Here is a 20,562-nt window from a genome sequence, read left to right on the forward strand (position 1 = left end):
TCCTGAAAACCCCCCGATGGTTCACAAAATGGGGGCTCACCTGCGCGTCACTGCCTCCTATCTCCATCATGCGGTAGCGTATGGGCTGCAGGAGTTCCACGGCACGGCTGTAGTTGCCCTGGTCGTACTCCAGCAGCGCCTGACACATGGGCAGCCCCACGCTGCCAGCCAGCAGGTGCTGGTAGTTCTCCTCTGGAACACTAGACACACAGCAGGAGAGAAGATCGAAGACAATAGAGATGTCAAAAGCCCTATTATACTTACAAAAAAATAAATGAATGTATGCTCTCACTGAACTGTATGTGATCCCTGCAGAAATGGTGTCACCATGATGTTACTAGCAAAACGAGGTCTGAGGTTTATTCTGTACTGTCAAATACAGTTCATGACCAGAAGCTTCAGGGCATCAGCCGTACACAGCCAGACTAAAAGGCCAATTGGATTTACAAAACGTTGTAGGATTAACATCTGATAATAGATAGTGTAGGGCATTACTGTATGTGATTGCAGAAGAGAGAAACGCGTGAAATGACAACACATCCCACCAGACAGAGTTGCTTTCATAAAATCTCTAGACTAGTCCATGCATTCCAATAAGATTCCTAGACATTGGTGTGAAACAGGGTTGCATTTGATCACCTATTCCGTTCTCAATGTATATTTATCATTCTACTCTGGCCATCAAAGCCCTAGAAAAAGGTGTCCGTCTCAACAATTTTATATGCAAATGGCATCGTATTGAGCTCTGAAACTGAAGATGAGCTTCAAGAAAATGGTAAATATTGTTAACTGGTGTGAACAATGGAAACTGAATATCAATGTAGACAAAAAGCCGTACTCTATAGAAAAAAAAAACCTAGAACACCTTTAATGTTCTCCTGCCATATTAACGTTGTCAGTGAGCACAAGTATCTGGGGTTGATTATGAATGCATTTTTGGATTACAATGTGTCTGTTAAGTATGAAGCTGACCATGTGAATTGTGCCCTTGGTGCCATCATTACAAAGTGTAAAGCCATGGGTGGCCTACCTTGTAAATGTGTATGTACTTTCTGTAATGACGGCTCCGTTGAAACTGAAGCTCATACAACGAAATAAGGGATGATCTTTGTCAGCTGTCCAGCCAAAATTAACATTTTCACGGTCTTGATGAAAATAAATAGTGACGTTTTATCCAGTAACAATAATGGAAATGCCCGCGCCAAAGCCTGCCACCGTATCCTCCAACGGAGAGGTTTCTTTACAATTGTCCTTTCATTCACTGTACTTTGCTTATGCAAACGTGTATAGATGATGTAATGCATTATAGATGATGTCTGTACCAGGTTTGATTTTTGAGACACTAAAAACTATTTGAGTGGTCTACAATGTGGTTTTAAAGAAATCTTTTTTTTTGGTATAATAGTAGCGTGATATGTTTTCTAACTCTGCATCACTGTTCACAAACACGGAAACAAAGGAAGCCTCAAAGGAATCAAATAAACGATCATTTTTGGTAGCCTACTCTGTCACAGTACTTATATTTTGGTTTTATTTGGGAAATTACACTCGACCACTAGGACCAGACAAATGGTGGTAGACAAATGGTGGCGGTAAACATCAGGCGATCTGTAAAGACACATGGTGTGTGTGGCTGGGGATCTCACCAAACAACACAAGAAACACCAAATAAGATAAAGGATTTTACTACAGTCAACTCTACGGCTCAACACACATTTAAGATAGCAGTAGTTGGTTAAGTTTGTGGCTCATAAAGAGCAAGTCTATTAGCTACCATCCACTCACCTAGTGACATTGGCTAGTTAGAACTTTTTTATTTTCCAGATTTTTATTTGACCTTTATTTAACCAGGTAGGCCAGTTGAGAACAAGCTCTGACAGCTGCTGCTTAAAGTTAGACTCCAGCTTCAGTGATTTTTGCAATTCGTTCCAGTTATTGGCAGCAGAGGACTCGAAGGAAAGGCGGCCAAAGGAAGTGTTGGGGATGACAAGTGAAATATACCCATTGGGGCGCGTGCTACGGGTGGGTGTTGCTATGGTGACCAGTGAGCTGAGATAAGTCAGGGCTTTGCCTAGCAAAGACTTATAGATGACCTGGAGCCAGTGGGTTTGGCGACAAATATATAGTGAGGGCCAGATTTGGGTTCGCGCCCAGGCTCTGTCGTAACCGGCCGTGACCGGGAGGTCCGTGGGGCGACGCACAATTGGCCTAGCGTTGTCCGGGTTAGGGAGGGTTTGGCCGGTAGAGAAATCCTTGTCTCATCGCGCAACAGCGAATCCTGTGGCGGGTCGGGCGCAGTGCGTGCTAACCAAGGTTGCCAGGTGCATGGTGTTTCCTCCGACACATTGGTGCGCCTGGCTTCCGGGTTGGTTGGCGCTGTGTTAAGAAGCAGTGCGCCTTGGTTGGGTTGTGTATCGGAGGACGCATGACTTTCAACCTTCTTCTCTCCCGAGCCCGTACAGGAGTTGTAGCGATGAGACAAGATAGTAGCTACTAAACAATTGGATACCACGAAATTGGGGAGAAAAAGGGGTAAAAAAAAAATACAAATATAGTGAGGGCCAGCCAACAAGAGCATACAGGTCGCAGTGGTGGGGAGTATATGGAGCTTTGGTGACAAAACAGATGGCACTGTGATAGCAAACTGGATGTAGTCTGAGTAGAGTATTGGAGGCTATTTTATAAATGACATCGCTGAAGTCAAGGATCAGTAGGATAGTCAGTTTTACGAGGGTGTTTGGCAGCATGAGTGAGGGAGGCTTTGTTGCAAAATAGGAAGCCGATTCTAGATTTAATTTAGGATTGGAGACACTTAATGTGAGTCTGGAAGGAGAGTTTACAGTAACCAGACACCTAGGTATTTGTAGTTGTCCACATATTCTAGGTCAGAACCGTCCAGAATAGTGATGCTAGACAGGCGGGGGGCAGCAATCAGTTGAAGAGAATGCACTTAGTTTTACTAGCATTTAAAAGCAGTTGGAGGCCACGGAAGGAGTTTTGTATGGCGTTGAAGCTCATTTGGAGGAGTCCAAAGAAAGGCCAGATGTATACAGAATGGTGTCGTCTGCGTAGAGGTGGATCAGGGAATCACCAGCAGCAAGAGCAACGTCATTGATATATACAGAGAAAAGAGTCGGCCCGAGGATTGAACCCTGTGGCACCCCAATAGAGACTGCCAGAGGTCCGGACAAAAGGCCCTCCAATTTGACACACTGAACTCTGAGAAGTAGTTGTTGAACCAGGCGAGGCAGTCAGTTGAGAAGCCAAGTCTATTGAGTCTGCCGATAAGAACGCTGTGATTGACAGAAAGCCTTGGCCAGGTCGATGAAGACGGCTGCACAGTACTGTCTTTTATCGATGGCGGTTATGATATTGTTTAGGACCGTGGAGCGTGGCTGAGGTGCACCCATGACCAGCCAGGTGGAAAGCATGGCCAGTCGTAGAAAAATGCTTATTGAAATGATCGATTATCGTAGATTTATCGGTGGTGACAGTGTTCCCTATCCTCAGTGCAGTGGGCAGCTGGGAGGAGGTGATCTTACTCTCCATGGACTTTACAGTGTGCCAGAACTTTTTGGAGTTAGTGCTACAGGAAACCATTTTCTGTTTGAGAAAGCTAGCCTTCACTTTCTTAACTGACTATAAATCGGTTCCTGACTTCCCTGAAAAGTTGCATATCACGGTGGCTATTCGATGCTAATGCAGAACACCACAGGATGTTTTTGTGCTGGTCAAGGGCAGTCAAGTCTGGGGTGAACAAAGGGCTATATCTGTTCTTAGTTCTACATTTTTGAACGGGGCATGCTCATTGATTTAAGATGGTGATAAAATCAGTTTTGAAGAGCAACCAGACATCCTCTGTTGACGGAATGAGATCAATATCCTTCCAGGATACCCGGATGCAAATTTTCATAACAGAAAGCATTACACAAGCAAAATTAATTGACCAAAAGCGCATCTGAAAGAGCCCAGTCGGCCAATTCAAAATAGAATTGAGTTTCTCTCCTCACTTTGGGAATTGATTTTTCCCCTCTCAAAAAGCTGCATTGGCCCAAAGGTGCCTTGGCTGCCTCCACGCTATATTTTCCTGTTACGTAACAATCAGAAACATGACAACTGCCCAGGATCTGATTTTTTGGCAGAAGGGGTTGTTCGCTGAGGAACATAGTGTATAGAGCCTGTGGTCAGGGGTGTCAGAACACATTACAGCCACACACGTAAACACCACAACCTGTGGGAGAGCGCAACAGAGAGTGAGCAACCCTGAGCTCTCTCTCCACTCTGAGGCTTATCCCTCTCACCCCACCAGTCATACTCCCACTCGTTTTCTCCTCGTGTGTTATGTAAGGGGGCTGTGTAGGAGTTCCATAAGCCAGCGGTGGTGTGGTGCTCACTTGGCCCGCTCCCGGAGGCCCTCCAGCAGGCGCTGGGACTGGGCCGCTCCCCCGGACTCCTTGGCTCCCAGCGACGACATGAGGAAGTGGAGGTCGTTGAACAACAGCACATGGTCGTCAGTGTGGGGCTCTGTGAGTTGTTGCAGCTCCCGCCAGCGGTCCTTCACGCACACACCTGACACACAGGAGGAAAGTAAATCAAAAGACACACAAACATTGAACACAAGCCTATCGATAAGACACACACACACCTGACTAGACACTAGATACACATAGTAAGTTGAGTGCACGTAACAGTAAACTTGAGCAGTAAGTATGTCTAACCCTCCATCTCCAGTCTGTAGAGTAGAGAGCAGGCGTCCACAGTGTCCAGCATGGCCCCTGAAGCCCTACCACGCCGAGACACCTGAGGGGAAACAGTCACTTCTGTTCAGTACACAGCCGTATGTCACAACCTGTGACTTCAGCCGTATGGGTAACTATGTGTTTAAATGCCTCTCCAACAAGGGAATATCAATTCGCTCATTTTTTAATTTTTTTAATTTGACCTTTATTTAACTAGGCAAGTCAGTTAAGAACAAATTCTTATTTTCAATAACGGCCTAGAAACAGCGGGTTAACTGCCTGTTCAGGGGCAGAACGACAGATTTGTACCTTGTCAGCTCGGAGATTTGAACTTGCAACGTTTCGTTTACTAGTCCAACACTTTAACCACTAGGCTACCCTACCACCTCATACTTGCTTTACTTTCAAGAATTGATACAGTAGTTCCCTATCCATTCCCAATGTACCAATAAAATAATAAGGGCAGACTTGACTGCTGTATTTAAGCAATAAGGCAGGAGGGGGTGTGGTATATGACTGTTCTTATCCACGACGCAACATGGAGGGCTTGGAGTGGCCATATACCACAAACCCCCGAGGTGCCTTATTGCTATAAGAAACTGGTTTCCAATGTAATTAAAGCAGTAAAACTATACGGTCTGATAGACCACGGCTGTCAGCCAATCAGCATTCAGGGCTCGAACCACCCAGTTTATTTAGCTTATTATAAAATTACAGCATATGTTCCAGAGACACAATGTTGCTTTACTGTTCATATTTTCCAGGGCTGTAACTACATACTAGGACACATGTTTTCTAATATTAATAACAGAATATATAACACACACAGTCAATAGCTTGGACACACCTAATCATTTGAGGGCTTTTCTTTCTTTTTTTTTTTACTATGTTCTACATTGTAGACTATGAAATAACACATAGGGAATCATGTTGTAAGAGAAAAAAATATATATAAAAAGTGTTAACCAAATCAAAATATATTTTACATTTGAGATTCTTCAAAGTTGCCACCCTTTGACTTGACAGCTTTGCACTCATTATCTCAACCAGCTTCAAGAGGTAGTCACCTGGAATGCATTTCAATTAACAGGTGTGCCCTCTTAAAAGTTACTTTGTGGAATTTCTTAACTTCTGAATGCGTTTGAGTCAATCACTTGTGTTGTGACAAGGTAGGGGTAGTATACAGAAGATCTCCCTATTTGGTAAAATACCAAGTCCATGTTATGGAAAGAACAAATAAGCAAAGAGAAACAGCCCATCGGTCAGTCAATACGGAACATTTAAAGAACTTTGAACGTTTCTTCAAGTGCAGTCGCAAAAACCATCAATCACTATGATGAAACTGGCTCTCATGAGGACCGCCACAAGAAAGGAAGAGCCAAATTTACCTCTGCTGCAGAGGATAAGTTCATTAGAGTTACCAGCCTCAGAAATTGCAGCCCAAATAAATGCTTCAGAGTTCACGTAACAGACACATCAACTGTTCAGAGGAGACTGCATGAATCAGGCCTTCACGGTCCAATTGCTGCAAAGAAACCACTACTAAAAGGACATCAATAAGAAGAAGAGACTTGCTTTTGCCAAGAAATACGAGCAATGGACATTAGACCGGTGGAAATCGGTCCTCCAAATGTGAGATTTTTGGTTCCAACCGCCGTGTCTTTGTGAGACGCAGAGTAGGTGAACGGATGATCACCTACACTTAACCAGCATGGCTACCACAGCATTCTGCAGCTATACGACATCCAATCTGGTTTGCGCTTAGTGGTACTATCATTTGTTTTTCAACAGGACTACTACATGATTCCATATGTGTTATTCATAGTTTTGATATCTTCAATATTATTCACCAATGTAGAAAATAGTCTTAATAAAGACCCTAGAATGAGTAGTTGTGTCCCACCCACCCAAAAGTAAGTACATCCTCCCCTCTTTTGGGAAGGCTTTCCACTAGATATTGGAACATTGGAGTTTTAGTGAGGTCTGAAACTCCCTGCAGCAACCTTAGTTACGGCACTGACCCCCCCCCCGCCCCCAATTCGCTTTGGATTTACTCTTTGCCCATAAAAATACCACATTGCTATCATGTTGTGAACAAAAACCGATTGAACTTATATTTTAAGGTGACCCCAAGTCTGCAGCACAACATAACCACACCTTATAGCTTTTACTCTGCTCCCATACAGTAAGTGCTGCTACAGTAGGATTCTTGGAAGGCCTTTGGTACGCCATCTGCGAGGCCAAATTAGTCTTGATGAGAACTTATTGAGAGCACTAACCTGGCTGTCAAATATGTTCAGAGCTGCATCATAATCTCCCTGCGGGGGAGAAAACACAAACAAATCCAAATTGAAAAACAAGTATGAGTCTTAAAGTTAATTACACAGATAATGCACACTAATACAAACATGTCCAACTGTAATCAACTTCACACTTCAGAGAACCCACAGAAAGGTACAACATATATAAATTATATCCCCAACAGCCCTACTGTGTGATAACAGTGCACTTGATTGGAGTATCTCATTACAATCTGTACCTTTTCGATGAAGTATAGGGCCCAATGCCAGTAGTTGTGACAGGCTAGCATGTCACATCCCTGCAAATGAAAACGTCAAAGTTAATTACGTATTTACACAGATAGTTCAAGCCTAGCCTGGTGCCAGAGCTGTATGCATTGGCATGACAATGACTATAGGAGTTGGGGCGGCACGTGGCCTAGTGGTTAGAGCGTTGGGCCAGTAACTGAAAGGTAGCTGGATTGAATCTCTGAGATGACAAGGTAAAAATCAGTCGTTCTGCTACTGAAAATGGCAGTTAACCCACTGTTCCTCAGTAGGCCTTCATAATAAATAATGGATTTGTTCTTAACTGACTTGCCTAGTTAAATAAAAAATTTTTTTTTTTTTTTTCAAGGAGCTGGCAAGTCAGCACAAACAGATCTGGTACCAGGCCATATTGAGGTGTTGAATGACATAACATGCAGCAGTTGGACTCGTGATGAAAACCCACCGCCCAGTCTTTCTCTGTGCTCTCCATGAACTTGAGGCCCTTTTCCACCTCAGCCTTCATCTCGTAGACGTGGGCTACAGAGTGGACACACCAGGCATCCTCCGGGGTTAGAGCCAGGCCCTGAGGGTTAGAGGAGAAGATTGTAGATTGAACTACCTCATGGTAGCACATTGGTCAGTCTAGTTGATTGCCTACGCAACAGAAACGTCTGCACAGTAATAGACATCTTCTGAATGTGGTTTGATTGCTATGAAGGTTGGACAATTTAACCAGCTGAGGTCATCGTTGCAAGACGACAGAATGAATGATTGACAGCTCCAAATCATTTCCATGGCAAATTGACACCGCCAGAAACATCTCACCTCTTTAGCTATTTTCTCAGCCTGGTCATAAAAATGAGTCTCCAGAAGTCCAAAGGAATATAAGCCTTTTAGGTAGCTGCAGGAAAAAGCAAAGAAAGTACAAGTATTAAAGCAGTGCTAGAGCAATAGCAGACCCGAGGCAAGCTAGCTAGGTCAATATTCGTGTAGTGCATTTAAGGATGAATTACAACGCCCTAGAATAAATAGCCATCCATTTGTTTTTGGGGGAAAAAAAGAAAGAAAAAAAAGTTTGAAAATGGGATCATTCGATTTGAAATCGACTGTTGGGACTCATGGTCTGACTGCCAGCGGTGATTGTTGATCACAGTAAACACTTATATACAGAGGCAATTACTGTCTAGCCGAGTGGGAGCCTATGATGAAATACTATGAGTTATTTAACAAGAATGGCCCTCAAGAGAACACCCCCCTATCCACATCGATGGAACAGTAGTGGAGAGGGTAGCTAGTTTTAAGTTCCCCGGCATACACATCACAGACAAACTGAATTGGTCCACTCACACTGACAGCGTCGTGAAGAAGGCGCAGCAGCGCCTATTCAACCTCAGGAGGCTGAAGAAATTCGGCTTGTCACCAAAAGCACTCACAAACTTCTACAGATGCACAATCGAGAGCATCCTGGCGGGCTGTATCACCGCCTGGTACGGCAACTGCTCCGCCCTCAACCGTAAGGCTCTCCAGAGGGTAGTGAGGACTGCACAACGCATCACCGGGGGCAAACTACCTGCCCTCCAGGACACCTACACCACCCGTTGTTACAGGAAGGCCATAAAGATCATCAAGGACATCAACCACCCGAACCACTGCCTGTTCACCCCGCTATCATCCAGAAGGCGAGGTCAGTACAGGTGCATCAAAGCTGGGACCGAGAGACTGAAAAACAGCTTCTATCTCAAGGCCATCAGACTGTTAAACAGCCACCACTAACAGTGTGAGTGGCTGCTGCCAACACACTGTCATTGACACTGACCCAACTCCAGCCATTTTAATAATGGGAATTGATGGGAATTATGTAAATATATCACTAGCCACTTTAAACAATGCTACCTTATATAATGTTACTTACCCTACATTATTCATCTCATATGCATATGTATATACTGTACTCTACATCATCGACTGCATCATTATGTAACACATGTATCACTAGCCACTTTAACTATGCCACTTTGTTTACTTTGTCTACACACTCATCTCATATGTATATACTGTACTCGATACCATCTACTGTATGCTGCTCTGTACCATCACTCATTCATATATCCTTATGTACATATTCCTTATCCCCTTACACTGTGTATAAGACAGTAGTTTTGGAATTGTTAGTTAGATTACTTGTTGGTTATCACTGCATTGTCGGAACTAGAAGCACAAGCATTTCGCTACACTCGCATTTAACATCTGCTAACCATGTGTATGTGACAAATAAAATTTGATTTGATTTGATATGAAAAATACAGTATTACAAAGGCTATATCTGACTGAAACCTTGCGTCTCAGTACTTGATTCATCCACGAAGAGCACACTTCACCAGCGTGCCAGTGGCCATAGAAGGTGAGAATTTGCCCACTGAAGTCGGTTACGGCGCTAAACTGCAGTCAGGTCAAGACATTGGTGAGGAATAAGCTTTTTGTGCATATGCAACATTTCTGGGATATTTTATTTCAGCTCATGAAACCAACACTTTACAAGTTGCATTTATATTTTTGTTCAGTGTAAATGCCATGAACCTATCACAATGCCCTGACAATCAGATAATACCCCCTTGGTACAGCTAACAATTGCATATCCTCAGAGAAAAAAAAAGACCCATGTGCAATTGTGTAATGACTACCTATAGAGAGGCATGTGGGGCTTCCAGTGAGGCAGCACCTACCTATAGAGAGGCATGTGGGGCTTCCAGTGAGGCAGCACCTACCTATAGAGAGGCATGTGGGGCTTCCAGTGAGGCAGCACCCGGGCCACAGAGTCTCTCATCTGGATCTGTGCCCCTAGGTAGAAGAAGCTGTCGTGGGCAAACTTCAGGGCGAGCAGGTCAGTAGGGTGTTCCACCAGGATCTCCTCCCAAACATCACACGCCTTAGGGAAGTTCCTACAGGGGACAGACAGTAGTTATTCTCTATTGTCTTAAGTCACATTAAAACCACAGGAACGCAATGAAAGCAAATCAACATCAGATCAAATGAGAGATGTTACTTTGGTTTTAGATTGGAGTTGTGCTACTTAATTGTGCTCTTGGAGATTCATATGATTTTTTCTATAGCTTAGATGTATTTGTAGACTTAAGGAAGGAACTGTTTTTAGAAGCATGTGACGAAGTCATAAGGCCGAGTCGCCTGGTAAAAACAAAGATACTGGTGTGTGAATGGTCTGTTTTGCTGGGTGACCTCAATTCTCCAGTGTATTCCTTTGACCCTGTTCCAAGGCTATTACACAAGACGAGCCGAACAGATGTGGTTTTGTTTTCGCTTGTGGAATCTCTTCTGCTGTCCAAAATTTGGACCTCAATATCAGTGCTAGTACAGTTCTATTGTCCCCTGGGAACAATAATGTAAATTAGGGCCCTTATCCACTAAGCGTCTCCCGAGTAGAAGATGGGAGGATAGAGACATTTTACTCATACAGGTAAAAATCTATGCATGAAGCTTCTTTCGTCATCAGCGTCATACCTAGTCAGATATTTAGGAGACCACATGAGCTATCCTAACCAGTTAAGTGTTACTAGCAGGTGTCTTGATAATAGACAAATGCAGCGAGTAAGTGGTTCCTCCACCACATGCAAATTCTTTGGAGTTCTTAAAATAATGGTTTTGATACTTCTATATGATCAATCCATAATTAACTTAGACCTACAGTACCAATCAAAAGTTTGGACAAACCTACTCCAAGGGTTTTTCTTTATTTTTACTATTTTCTACATTGTGGAATTTTAGTGAAGAAATCAAAACTAATGAAATGACACATTTGGAATCATGCAGTAACCAACAAAATAAGTGTAAATCAAAATATAATTAATATTTTAGATTCTTCAAAGTAGCCAACCTTTTCCTTGACAGCTTTGCACACACGAGGCATTCTCAACAAGCTTCAACTGGAACACTTTTCCAACAATCTGGAAGGATTTCCCCCATATGCTGAGCACTTGTTGACTGCTTTTCCTTCAGTTGTTCAACTCATCCCAAACCACCTCAATTGGGTTGGGTGATTGTGGAGGCTAGGTCATCTGATGCAGCACTCTATCACTCACTTTTGCTGTTGAAAATGAAATGATGCACAACCCAGATGGGATGACGTATCGCTGAGGTGGCCGTGCTGGTTTAGTGTGCCTTAAATTCTAAATAAAATCCCTCAGTGTCACCTGCAAGGCACCCCCACACCATCACTCCATGCTTCACAGTGGGGACCACACATACGGAGATCATCCGTTCACCTACTCTGCGTCTCAAAAAGACACGGCGGTTGGAACCAAAAATCTCAAATTTGGACTCAGCAAACCAAATGACAGATTTCTACCAGTCTAATGTCCATTGCTCGTGTTTCTTTGCCCAGGCAAGTCTCTTCTTATTACTGGTGTCCTTTAGTAGTGGTTTCTTTGCAGCAATTCGAACATGAAGGCCTGATTTACCTAGTTACCTCTGAACAATTGATGTTGAGATCAGTCTGTTACTTGAACTCTGAAGCATTTATTTGTGCTGCAATTTCTGAGGCAGATAACTCCAATGAACTTATCCTCTGCAGCAGAAGTAACTCTGGGTCTTCCTTTCCTGTGGCGGTCCTCATGAGAGACAGTTTCATCATAGCACTTGATGGTTTTTGCAACTGCACTTGAAGACACTTAAAAAATTACTGAAATTTTCCGCATTGAATGACCATGTTTTAAAGGAATAATGGACTGTCATTTCTCCTTGCTTATTTGAGCTGTTCTTGCCATAATATGGACTTGGTCTTTTACCAAATAGGGTTATATTCTGTATACCTCCCATACAACACAACTGATTGGCACAAACGCATCAAGAAGGAAAGACATTATACAAATGAACTTTTAACTAGGCACTCCTGTTATTGAAATGCATTCCAGGTGACTAACTCATGAAGCTGGTTGAGAGAAAGCTTTGCACACTCTTGGCAGTCATCCATTTAGATTTGTTTAACACATTTTTGGTTACTACATGATTCCATGTGTTATTTCATAGTTTTGATGTCTTCACTATTATTCTACCATGTAGAATGTAAAGGAAAAACCCTTGAATGAGTAGGTGTCCAAACTTTTGACTGGTACTGTACATCTTGCACTTCCGACTATGATTTCACATGAGACCTATTACACAATTATATATACCTGAATACTTATAATCACTAAGCTAATAAACATGTTTGGCTTTTTTATTATTAAATTAGCTACATCATGTTATTTCAAGTGATCCTTTTGGAGCACAACATCACATTGTTAAAAAAAGATATCTACATTGGGTATGCCTATAAGTTGGGCAATTGAAGTCATCTAGGGCTTATGTTAACGTTGTATGCAACATTATCGGCAAGTGTAATCATTATGCCGATTTGCAAAACGTCTTGCAACAGAAACCAGTCACTCCAAATGGAAAATGCAAACAAGAGTTTCTATTGGACAAACTCAGGTAGGGCCCTCCCCGCTTCGTTCCATTTAGTTCTTAAAACGGTAAACAGTTTCTTTAATAAATACACCCCTACTGTACCCTAGCAATTTGGAGATGTTAAACCGGAGTGTCAAGTGTGTTGACTGTAATATTGTCCAAATTCTGCTTTTAACACCCATCAGAATTGGTTATGCAGGCCAACATATTAGGCAATAATTAAGAGTAGGCAAAGTGATCGTGCGGGGTGACAATTTGATCAAACTTTTTACCATTGCAACATTTGATGTACAGTCACATTCACCGTGGTTGTCTGAAGTACATTACCTATAGAGTTCACAGATGGCGATGCCGTACAGCGATTGGATATTCCCCATCATTTTGCAACAAAGTCAGAGCGTCATCACCAGCTTTCCTTTGCGGTAACTCAAACTGTCGGGATGACCAGCTGAGAAACTTATGAGTTGATTTTACTCCTGGCTTAGAGTTTGTCTGGGCAGTGTACTACCATCATCCTAAAAACCTACCTTTAGCTGGGTGTTTGTTGTCATTTTAAAATAGGTTAACAGGATTCCTAGGACTTTTTCTGAGATGTTTTGTGGCTACAGACCCAGATCGCTCTCAGATCTCCAGTGGTTCCCTGGTTCTCACCCCTTGGAGAAGTGCTCCATGGCCCTGACGTGCAGCCTCTCCCTGGTGGTAATGTCCTGCTGGATCTGGCAGAGCTCTACAGTCCTCTTCACTGCGCTGGCCAGGCGCTCGTTCAGAAGAACCGAACTCCCTGTCCCCACCAGCTCCATCCCCGTGCTGATCACATGACCCATCACTACAGGGCACAGGGACACTTTTGGTAAGTCTGAAGGCCTAGTCAACCCCTAGATACTCATTCACTATTCTCTCAAAAGCTACAGTCGTCGTGATAAATGTAGACCCTCAGAGTTAACATCGGATAGTTGGAATTCAACCTCATAGCTCCAATCCTAGACACTTCTCAATGATCTGAAAGAATTGTATGGATGTAAAATAATATGGCCATGGCTCCACCTCGTCATCTGAAAGGAAGGTAGAATTTCCACCAGATTGGTTACACCCATCCGCTCCGTTCAGATCTATGAGAAGTGTCCTGACGTAAGGCTAGGGTTGATTTCAGACTGGGACGCTCACAGCACTGTACTACACTTCAATGTTAGCTTAATCCTCAATGTTACAATGTTGTACTGTATTTAGACTGAAGTCCTGAATGTAGCCTAGTGAGTGTCATTGCTATAGCCTTAATGCTCCAGTAACCTCTTTCGAGTGCTTGTTAATAATGTATCTTTATAGGCTGAATAGGATTCTGTGCAGGCCTACTAAGGGTTTAACACCCATACAATGCTATCTTTTTTATGAGGAAAAATTGATTACTAGAAGTCTCACTATGTTCTTACATACCAAAGTCAGGGTCAGCTGACTTGACTGCAGACATGCATCCCTCGACTCCTCCAAGGTTCTCATCATTGCGCCAGGTTACATACTGGGATTTAAGATAACAAACCCCCAAAAGTTTAACAGAATGTGTTCAGATCACAAAAAGGAACATATGTCTCTCTCCAGTAAGTTGTAAGGTTTATGTCAGCAATTATACACAATGACCATTGTTACTTTTTTTTTACCACAAGGAAAAAGGCCATTTTAGGCTTAGGGGTTAGATTCAAGGTTACAACAGTGTAGGCTCCTTAGAGGGGGGAAGGGAGGACCATCCTACTCAGTGAATTTCACAAAAATGTCAAGTGAAACATTAAAAGTGATCCTTTTTACATTTTAGTCATTTACCAGACGGTCTTATCCAGATCGACTTACAGTTGGTGCATTTAAGATAATGTGATGTGTGGTTGTCCCATCTAGCGAAGTACATTTTCTTCAATAAAGTAGCTATCAGCAAAGTCAGTAAATTGTGAGTGTTAGGTCACGAAAGGCTATTTTTGTTGATAAAACTATACTTAACAAAAATGTAAACGCAACATGTAGTGTTGGTCCAATGTTTCATGAGCTGAATAAAAGTCCCCAGAAAGGTTCCAAATGTAATGAAAAGCTAATTTCTCTCACATTTTGTGCATACATTTGTTTACGCCGATTTAGTGAGCCTTTTTCTTTTTCCAATATATCCATCCAGAGGTCTTTGTGGGCTACACTCAGCCTTGTCTCAGGATGGTAAGTTGGTGGTTGAAGATATCCCTCTAGTGGTGTGGGGGCTGTGCTTTGGCAAAGTGGGTGGGGTTATATCCTTCCAGTTTGGCCCTGTCCGGGGGTGTCCTCGGATGGGGCCACAGTGTCTCCTGACCCCTCCTGTCTCAGCCTCCAGTATTTATGCTGCAGTAGTTTGTGTCGGGGGGCTAGGGTCAGTTTGTTATATCTGGAGTACTTCTCCTGTCCTATTCAGTGTCCTGTGTGAATCTAAGTGTGCGTTCTCTAATTCTCTCCTTCTCTCTTTCTTTCTCTCTCGGAGGACCTGAGCCCTATGACCATGCCCCAGGACTAACTGACATGATGACTCCTTGATGTCCCCAGTCCACCTGGCCATGCTGCTGCTCCAGTTTCAACTGTTCTGCCTTATTATTATTCGACCATGCTGGTCATTTATGAACATTTGAACATCTTGGCCATGTTCTGTTATAATCTCCACCCGGCACAGCCAGAAGAGGACTGGCCACCCCACATAGCCTGGTTCCTCTCTAGGTTTCTTCCTAGGTTTTGGCCTTTCTAGGGAGTTTTTCCTAGCCACCGTGCTTCTACACCTGCATTGCTTGCTGTTTGGGGTTTTAGGCTGGGTTTCTGTACAGCACTTTGAGATATCAGCAGATGTACGAAGGGCTATATAAATACATTTGATTTGATCCACCTGACAGGTGTGGCATATAATTGTAATTTTTATTTAACCAGGCAAGTCAGTTAAGAACAAATTCTTTTTTACAATGACGGCCTAGGAACAGCCTTGTTCAGGGGCAGAACACATTTTTACCTTGTCAGCTTGGGTTTTCGATCTATCAACCTTTCGGTTACTGGCCCAAAGCTCTAACCACTAAGCTAATTAAACAGCATTATCATTACACAGGTGCAACTTGTGCTTGGGAAAATAAACAGATGTCTCATGTTTTGAGAGAGCGTGAAATTAGTATGCAGGAATGTCCACCAGAACTGTTGCCAGATCATTTCATGTTAATTTCTCTACCATAAGCCACATCTAACATCATCTTGGCGAATTTGGCAGTATATCCAACCAGACTCACAAACGCAGACCACGTGTAACCACGGCAGCCTAAAACCTACACATCTGGCTTCTTCACCTGCGGGATCATCGGAGACCAGCCACCCCGACATCTGATGAAACTGTGGGTTTGCACAACCAAAGAATTTCTGCGCAAACTGTCAGAAACGGTCTCAGGGAAGCTCATCTGCGTGCTCGTCGTTCCCACCAGTGTCTTGACCTGACTGCAGTTCGGCGTTGTAGCCGACTTCAGTGGGAACATGCTCACCTTCGATGGCCCCTGGCACGCTGGAGAAGTGTGCTCTTCACGGATGAAGTCCGGTGTCAACTGTACTGGGCAGATGGCAGACAGCGTGTATGGCGTTGTGTGGGCGAGTGGTTTGCTGATGTCAACGTTGTGAACAGAGAGCCACATGCTGGCAGTGGGGTTATGGTACAGGCAGGCATAAGCAACAGAAAATGAACACAATTGCATTTTGAATGCACAGAGATACAGTGACGAGATTCTGAGGCCCATTGTGTCATTCATCCGCCGCCATCACCTCATGTTTCAGCATGATAATGCACAGCCCCATGTCACAAGGATCTGTGCATAATTCTTGGAAGCTAAAAATGTCCCAGTTCTTCCAAGAACTGCATTGGGATGCTCTGGATCAACATGTATGACAATATGTTCCAGTTCCTGCCAATATCCAGCAGCTTCGTTCGCACGGCTATTGAAGAGGAGTGGGACAATATTCCACTCTATGCGAAGGAGATGCGTCACGCTGCATGAGGAAAATGGTGGTAACACCAAATATCGACTGGTTTTCTGATCCACGCCCATACCTATTTTTTAAGGTATCTGTGATCAACAGATGCATATCTGTATTCCCTGTCATGTGAAATCCATAGATTAGGGCCTAATGAACTTAAAATGGACTGATTTCCTTATATGAACTGCAACTCAGTAAAATCGTTGAAATTGTTGCATGTTGCGTTTATATTTTTGTTCAGTGTAATTATATTCAGGTCACCAAATAACTGATTAAAACAGTTGCAATGAAAGTCTACAGCAGCCTCAACAGAACCCTCTAGTGTAGCACCATGGTGTAACCGGAGGACAGCTATTATCCATCCTCTTCTAGGTCCATTGACTTCAATACAAAACCTAGGAGGATCATGGTTCTCACCCCTTTCCATAGACTTACACGGTACTCATGACGACTTCTGGAGGACATCCACCAACCATTCAGAGCTCTTGCAGCATGAACTGACATGTTCATCCAATCAAAGGATTTAGAGAATGAATCTAGTTCTGAACGCATGAGCTACAGCTATCTAGCACTGAAGTGCATAACGTGTGATGAGATGACTCAAAGAGAGAAAGACAATAATTGAACAGTTAAAATAATTTCTAAAATTAAGAAGCAGCAGCGACATGTGAGAAAGCGAGAGCTTGCTATATTTCATTGTATTTTATCTTACCTTTCACCTTCTTCCAGTAGCTAAATAATGCAGCTAATTTAGCCAACTCAACAACTTGACTCAAACAGAGAGGAATGCTATTCATGTTAGCCAGCAAGCTAAGGCTAGCCAACACTGCATCTCTTCCAAGTCAAGGTAAACTTTCTATTTTATTAATTTATTGCCACGAGGCCCACCGGTGTAATTGCTAAACTGTTTGCTATACTGCATGATAGTACACATGGATTGGATTGTGGGTTTACTAACATGTTCGTTCTAGTAGCTATGTTGACTATGACGTTAGCTAATACGGTGAGAACGATATAGGCTGCGTAGTGGTTAGCGTTAGCAGTTATGGTATGAAGGTTGGGCTTAAGAGAGGTTTTTCACCTGGTGACAGACCACTGTTGTGTTGGGCATTGAAGTGACAAGTGAAGGGAAAAGGTGAGAGAGAGAGTGTAAATGCAAGAAGGAATTATACAAGAAGCAAAGTGATGACGCTGCATGCGGCTGCTACGAAAATGTAATCTGTGTGTGCGGATGATCGGGGGTGTTTTTTATTCCAAAACGTTTATTAAACTGAAGCAAACGGAACAAAACGGGGATGGACCTGCCTGAATTTGTCCAACAAAAACTATCGTTTTAGTTGACTGTTTGGACTAATGATTACACCCCAGATCAGCTAGATGAAGGTGGTATTGAATGTGTCACCTTGATTACTCCAATTTGTCTCAACCTTTACTTTATAAACGTTCATTTGTAGGCTAGGTTGTAGCTACCTTATGATGGGTATTGGGAAAATTTGAGTATCATGTAGTAGCATAAACCTATCGATTGTTACATAGAGCTGGGTGAATGGAATATCCAATATCATCCAATATGCTGTAATAGAAATAAGGCTATCCTCCCTAATCTTAAACGGCACCAACCGCCGCTGGGCTACAATTAGGTTTAGGGATAAAGGTTAAGGGAAAATAGGATTTCTCATGGGAATCAATTGTTTGGTCACCACAAAGATAGTAAAACAAATGTGTGTGTGTTTGTGTGTAGACAGAGCTAATAAAATGACTACCTGTGTGAGTATAGCATCATACATTTTGCAGGCCTCATTGCTGGATGTGGACAATGGTAGACCCTCTGCCCTCCAAGCCTAAGGAAATAGAAAGCGGTTATCACACTAACCTTACGTCCCTTGAGAGGAAACTAATCGGTTTGCCTTAGGAGACTTTTGCTATCAAGCGGGACTTTAGTGTGTGGAGGAAATTGTCCCTCGGCCAAAGTCTATCTGACTTCATCAGTTCATGAAACTCTAAACATGTTTATTGCCGACAGACACCTTCACTGCCTAGGCTACTGCAATAGAAAATCGTTTATCGCGATAAAAATGTTGCCTACAAAAGTTACAGTAGCCTATGCAGCTTGCCGTCATGCAGGACAATAAAACAGGACAATAATGTAAAATGTAATTTATCCATTGTAAATAAAACAGTTAACCTCTATCTGAAATTTGGCATGGCCAATCAACAGCGCAGTAGCTTAATGGAAGGAAACAACCTGTGGGATGTAGCCTATTTTCTACTTTCCCGATATCATAGTCTATTGAATTTAAACAATAATAATATGCAATCCAATACATAACACGCAGCTCTGGACATTGGTTAATTTACCTGACAATCCCTGAAACTAGACGCAATCATTTCTCCTAACTGCAGCGGTCTTCTTTTTCCTTGCGCGACTAAACTTTTCCGTTTCGACTGCACACACCCGCCCTTTGTACTGAGGAGATACACACAAATACCGGAGTGGACATTTCAACCAGCAAGTGGCTTGGGTCTAAATCTGTCAGTGTGTAGAGTCCAGACGCCAGGTTTCTTCCTTGTCGCGCCTATATCCCAATAAGAGTACAGCGAAAGGGAAAATTAGGTTACCTTTCAGCAAATTTGTCACAGGTAAATGTTACACATTTATGTAGGGTAGATTCTGAGAAAGTTGCCCTTATTTGATGTAGCCTCTATGTCATAGTTAAAAACAAGCACTCCTGATTTTAATTTGGGCAAGTATTCAAACTGATCTTTTCATTAGAGAATCCAGACCTAGTTCAGTTGCCAAAGGTCGCAGGTAGAAATGCATAGAGCCGGGGTGATTTCTTATTCTACATGTCCGAGAGGCATATTTGTTCTACATAGCACATTTATCTGATTGTTGCCTCCTTCTGAACTTACACCAGATGTGCTAGTTCTGGAATATACAAAATAATTGGAAATGACAGGGGGCAGCATGCTATGCAGGACAGTTCTCTTTCAAGTATTCCTTTCGGCATTTCACTTATAGCGTGTTTGTCAAAAACCTTTATTGAGTTGTGTGCGTCTGGAAAGGGTGTCCCTCCTATCCCACAAAAAGGTCAAACGCAGCATCTCTGGGTCATTCAAAACTTTCTTCTCATCAGAAAGCTTCAACATGACAGCATTTTCCACAACTAGCTGAACTGTCCAAAGAAGTGAGTTTTACAACTCGCTTGCTGGGCGCTATTCTCGGGACTGGTGGTGACAATTTTACTTTCCCTTCACCATAGTCAAGATACATTATTTGAGGGAGGAACGGGTACAGCTGTGACACGGCTAACTCATTCAAGACCAAGTTAGCTGTATCGAAACACTGACTAGTCGTTAGCAAGCTAGCCACCACGCTAGCTAGTTTTTGTGGTTTTACTTCGACAAGAAAAAACGGTATCCGGCCATCACACCGGAGATAGCTAGCAATCAGTGGGTAATCGGACTAGCCTACCACGCTAGTTTTTTTCCCGACAGCTAAAAACAGAGCATCCAAGCTATGGCGACAAAAGCATCTCCCACCCCAAACAAGGAGGAGCTCCCAGCACGAATCTGTTCCTGTGGAAACTAGATATCAGTCAAAGACACCCACTTGGTGTGTTCAGCTTGCAACGTGCCCAGGAAGCCTTAGCCACCCTTGGCTCCTGTCCACATTTCACTGTGAAGAGCCTCTGTTGCAGGCTAGCACGCCAAGCTAGCCTGAGTCAACAGGACCTCAATATGGAGGCTGGAGCCCGCGATGGCTCACCAGGGACAATGGACATCCCCACAGGGAACTGTGGAGTGACTGCTAG

The 20,562-nt window shown here is 43.1% G+C and overlaps 1 protein-coding gene across 1 annotated transcript in view; it reads right to left on the bottom strand.

The window, feature by feature from the left end:
* ttc38 (tetratricopeptide repeat domain 38) overlaps positions 1-19,267 on the bottom strand; it is a 22,197-nt gene extending 2,930 nt beyond the window's left edge. The window contains exons 1-12 of the mRNA XM_035798260.2: positions 19,106-19,267; positions 18,511-18,588; positions 14,180-14,261; positions 13,400-13,574; positions 10,054-10,227; positions 8,114-8,189; positions 7,752-7,871; positions 7,279-7,338; positions 7,019-7,057; positions 4,719-4,800; positions 4,395-4,569; positions 41-200 (exon numbers count right to left, since the gene is read on the bottom strand). Of these exons, the coding sequence (XP_035654153.1) occupies positions 41-200; positions 4,395-4,569; positions 4,719-4,800; positions 7,019-7,057; positions 7,279-7,338; positions 7,752-7,871; positions 8,114-8,189; positions 10,054-10,227; positions 13,400-13,574; positions 14,180-14,261; positions 18,511-18,588; positions 19,106-19,135 (1,251 nt within the window). The 5' untranslated portion in view covers positions 19,136-19,267. The remainder of the gene's footprint in view (positions 1-40; positions 201-4,394; positions 4,570-4,718; positions 4,801-7,018; positions 7,058-7,278; positions 7,339-7,751; positions 7,872-8,113; positions 8,190-10,053; positions 10,228-13,399; positions 13,575-14,179; positions 14,262-18,510; positions 18,589-19,105) is intronic.
* Positions 19,268-20,562: the final 1,295 nt, after the last annotated feature.

Source organism: Oncorhynchus keta, chromosome 22 (genome assembly GCF_023373465.1).
Source record: "Oncorhynchus keta strain PuntledgeMale-10-30-2019 chromosome 22, Oket_V2, whole genome shotgun sequence".
Classification (NCBI taxonomy): Eukaryota; Metazoa; Chordata; class Actinopteri; order Salmoniformes; family Salmonidae; genus Oncorhynchus; species Oncorhynchus keta.